The sequence below is a fragment of the Anopheles darlingi genome, chromosome 3, assembly GCF_943734745.1.
Source record: "Anopheles darlingi chromosome 3, idAnoDarlMG_H_01, whole genome shotgun sequence".
NCBI lineage: Eukaryota > Metazoa > Arthropoda > Insecta > Diptera > Culicidae > Anopheles > Anopheles darlingi.
Window position 1 is genome coordinate 55,909,542 of NC_064875.1, and position 2,500 is coordinate 55,912,041.

At 47.6% G+C, this 2,500-nt stretch overlaps 3 protein-coding genes across 7 annotated transcripts in view; 1 reads left to right on the forward strand and 2 right to left on the reverse strand.

Annotated features, from left to right (window-relative positions):
* LOC125955032 (venom acid phosphatase Acph-1-like) overlaps positions 1-1,716 on the reverse strand; it is a 4,725-nt gene extending 3,009 nt beyond the window's left edge. For 3 of the 4 annotated variants that reach the window (XM_049685851.1, XM_049685850.1, XM_049685848.1), the window contains exon 1: positions 1,459-1,716. The gene's annotated coding sequence lies outside the window, so the exon portion shown is untranslated. Of the gene's footprint in view, positions 1-1,110; positions 1,405-1,458 lie in introns of all 4 variants that reach the window. The other variant, XM_049685849.1, reaches the window with a different exon arrangement.
* Positions 1-2,500, forward strand: part of LOC125955028 (elongation factor 1-alpha) — a 214,988-nt gene that overhangs the window by 208,053 nt on the left and 4,435 nt on the right. The gene's annotated exons all lie outside the window — the stretch shown is intronic.
* Positions 1,942-2,500, reverse strand: part of LOC125955089 (E3 SUMO-protein ligase NSE2-like) — a 1,225-nt gene continuing 666 nt past the window's right edge. For both annotated transcript variants that reach the window (XM_049685945.1, XM_049685944.1), the window contains exon 4: positions 1,942-2,450. In XM_049685945.1, coding sequence (XP_049541902.1) covers positions 2,055-2,450 — 396 coding nt within the window. In that variant the 3' untranslated portion in view covers positions 1,942-2,054. The remainder of the gene's footprint in view (positions 2,451-2,500) is intronic.

Below are 2,500 nucleotides of genomic sequence, written 5' to 3' on the forward strand. Positions count from 1 at the left end.
ATGGAGTGAAAGAGATCATGTGTTTTTTAAAACCGTAATCGTTATTCTAACTTACTTTCTAGATGTGTTCACACTAATCGACAATTCGGCTAGAATAGGTTACTCAACACATTTTTGGTGGCAAAGCTACACGCGTTACCGACGGAATCGACAGCAACACACCGAATGGCAGCGCGTGTCTCAGCGAATCGGAAATTGCACTTAAAATAAATCATCGCCTGCACCGGTAGCAGAAAACCCCTCCGCACAGCCCGGCATTTCGATGGTGGTAGCCCAAAAGCCATGCTGTCTGCCGAAAGGAAGAAGCCACGGGGACAGGGACCCGATGCGTTACACGCATAATTACTCGTCTCATTGGCAGCGGGATTGAAAGCGATCTTGTCCTCTCCTCTTATACGCGTGCAATCACGCTGTTACACTACCGAGCATCGTTATCGGTGCAATGGGGTTCGGTTCATCACTCTCTCCCCGATTTGCTAGGTCAAGGTCAAGGTGCCAATGGGAATTGTTATAGAAGATTGTTTTAAATCATTGATTAACTTAACTTTACTCTGCTAAGTGGAATAGATAGGTAAGCATTTTTTGCCATCGATTGACGATCGTACAGCCCAAAGTGATGTGCGCGTTCGTTTTAAAATTAACCCTGTCTGCGTCCTCTGCGATCACCGGTATATCAGAACCACGGTGCAACGACGGACACAGCAGCCTTCACCACGCGGCGATGCATCGATGCGTGGAATGGCGTGTACAATACCCAAAAAAAAACGGATTTTCCTTTTTCGTTCGTCTTCCATCGCGTGATCGCGATCTTCGCGACCCAATACTACGCAGTGGTAGAGTAATTCAAAATTGGCTGCCTGTTTTGTCCTGCGACCGCCACCATCCATTACCTTTTTGCACAAATCGGCGTGATAAACAGCTCGCCGTGGGACACACCGGGTGAGACAAGAAAGATAAGGTACAAAGATGGATGTAATCTATGGACAACCGTGATGTTTGTCTATCTTGAAGATTAATTATTTAACTACAGGCACGGCCATGCCCGTCGAGCTGGGTGACCATGTCCCCAATTGCAGCAGAATACGGTACATTTCCGGCACTGTTGCTCACCTGTTTCTATGGAAATTACCAGCTCCTTCCCCAGCTGGAAGGTAACCCTCCGGGTCTAACGTTGGTACGATACCATAACACATTGGGGAATAGGAATTTTCTGATCTCTTCTGATCTGAGAACGCTAGCACACTTTCACTCTCTAGGTAGATTGATGAGCCTCGTACTCCGCCAGCGATCCAGTGAACGGACTATGCGGACTTTCTCTTTTTTGTGCTTTTCAATGCGCGTGTGACCCCGTGATACGCCGTGAACGTTCTGCCACGTTCAATGTTTCGCCGCGAAGTATACTTCCTATTCGGAATCCGTGATGGGTATCGCCACAGCCAAGAGGTTTCAAACACTTACCTTGGGTTTATCAATTTCCTCTCCAGGAAAGGTGTATGCACGGCCCCTAGTACATGTGCCTTATCGGACCGTTTTATCTAAGGCAGAGCTTGTACTAACACACATTGTTCCGTTTCTCGCTCGCTAACGACGACATTTGCAAACGTGCTAATCTTCGCACTTTGGCTAAGGGTTTTCGGCCGGATTTTTTCGGATTCTTTCCACAGAGCTTGGTTCCCGTTGTGAGATCATGCGGGCAATTGTTGCCGCGGGCCGTGCAGCCACGCGATACAATGTGGAAGATTGATCAAATGACGGTACAATAGACACTCATAAAGATAGTTGTATGCCATGGCTGGCACTGTGCAACACACATTTGCTACACATGGGATGCATATAGCCCCCCACCCGCACTCGTATGAGGCTCAGCTGATGTGTAGGTCGCCGTTTCGCTGGTCAAGGAGAACGGCGCCACCAGATGCGTTGGAGTCCGTCTAAGTGAATACGTAACGTATATAGTATGAACGAAACTGATATATTTTTGTTCTGTAAATGAGATTCGAGATTTCGTGTGTTTTGTACATAATCAGTGAACGGTTCAATTAGGCATGGACTATCTATAGCTCGGTATCTCTTAAGCGGCGCAATTTACGCAGCAACTGTTCATCAAGCTTCAGATGCTGGGCACTGACGAACCCTTGCGCGGCACAGCCCACCACGGGGCAGCGTGTATTGGCGTTCATCTTTAGCAGTTGCTCGATCGAACTCTTCTCGTACACGTGATTGCACACCATATTACGCACCGGTACCTCGAGCGGCTTCTTTAAGATCGGATCAACCATACTGCTTGGGTCATCCTCCATGACCAATTCCTCATCGATCGCTGACTGCTGCTGATCGCTGGTTTCGTCCGAAGCCGGATCAAGCAGTGGTTTAGCAAATTGCACAAAATCTTTGTAACGCTTGTGGCCCTTGACTTGGACCTTCTTATTCGTTGTGCCGGCTTGATATCGCTAAAAACGAAAAGATAAATTGTAATTCCCTGGAAACTAGAAGCAACTTT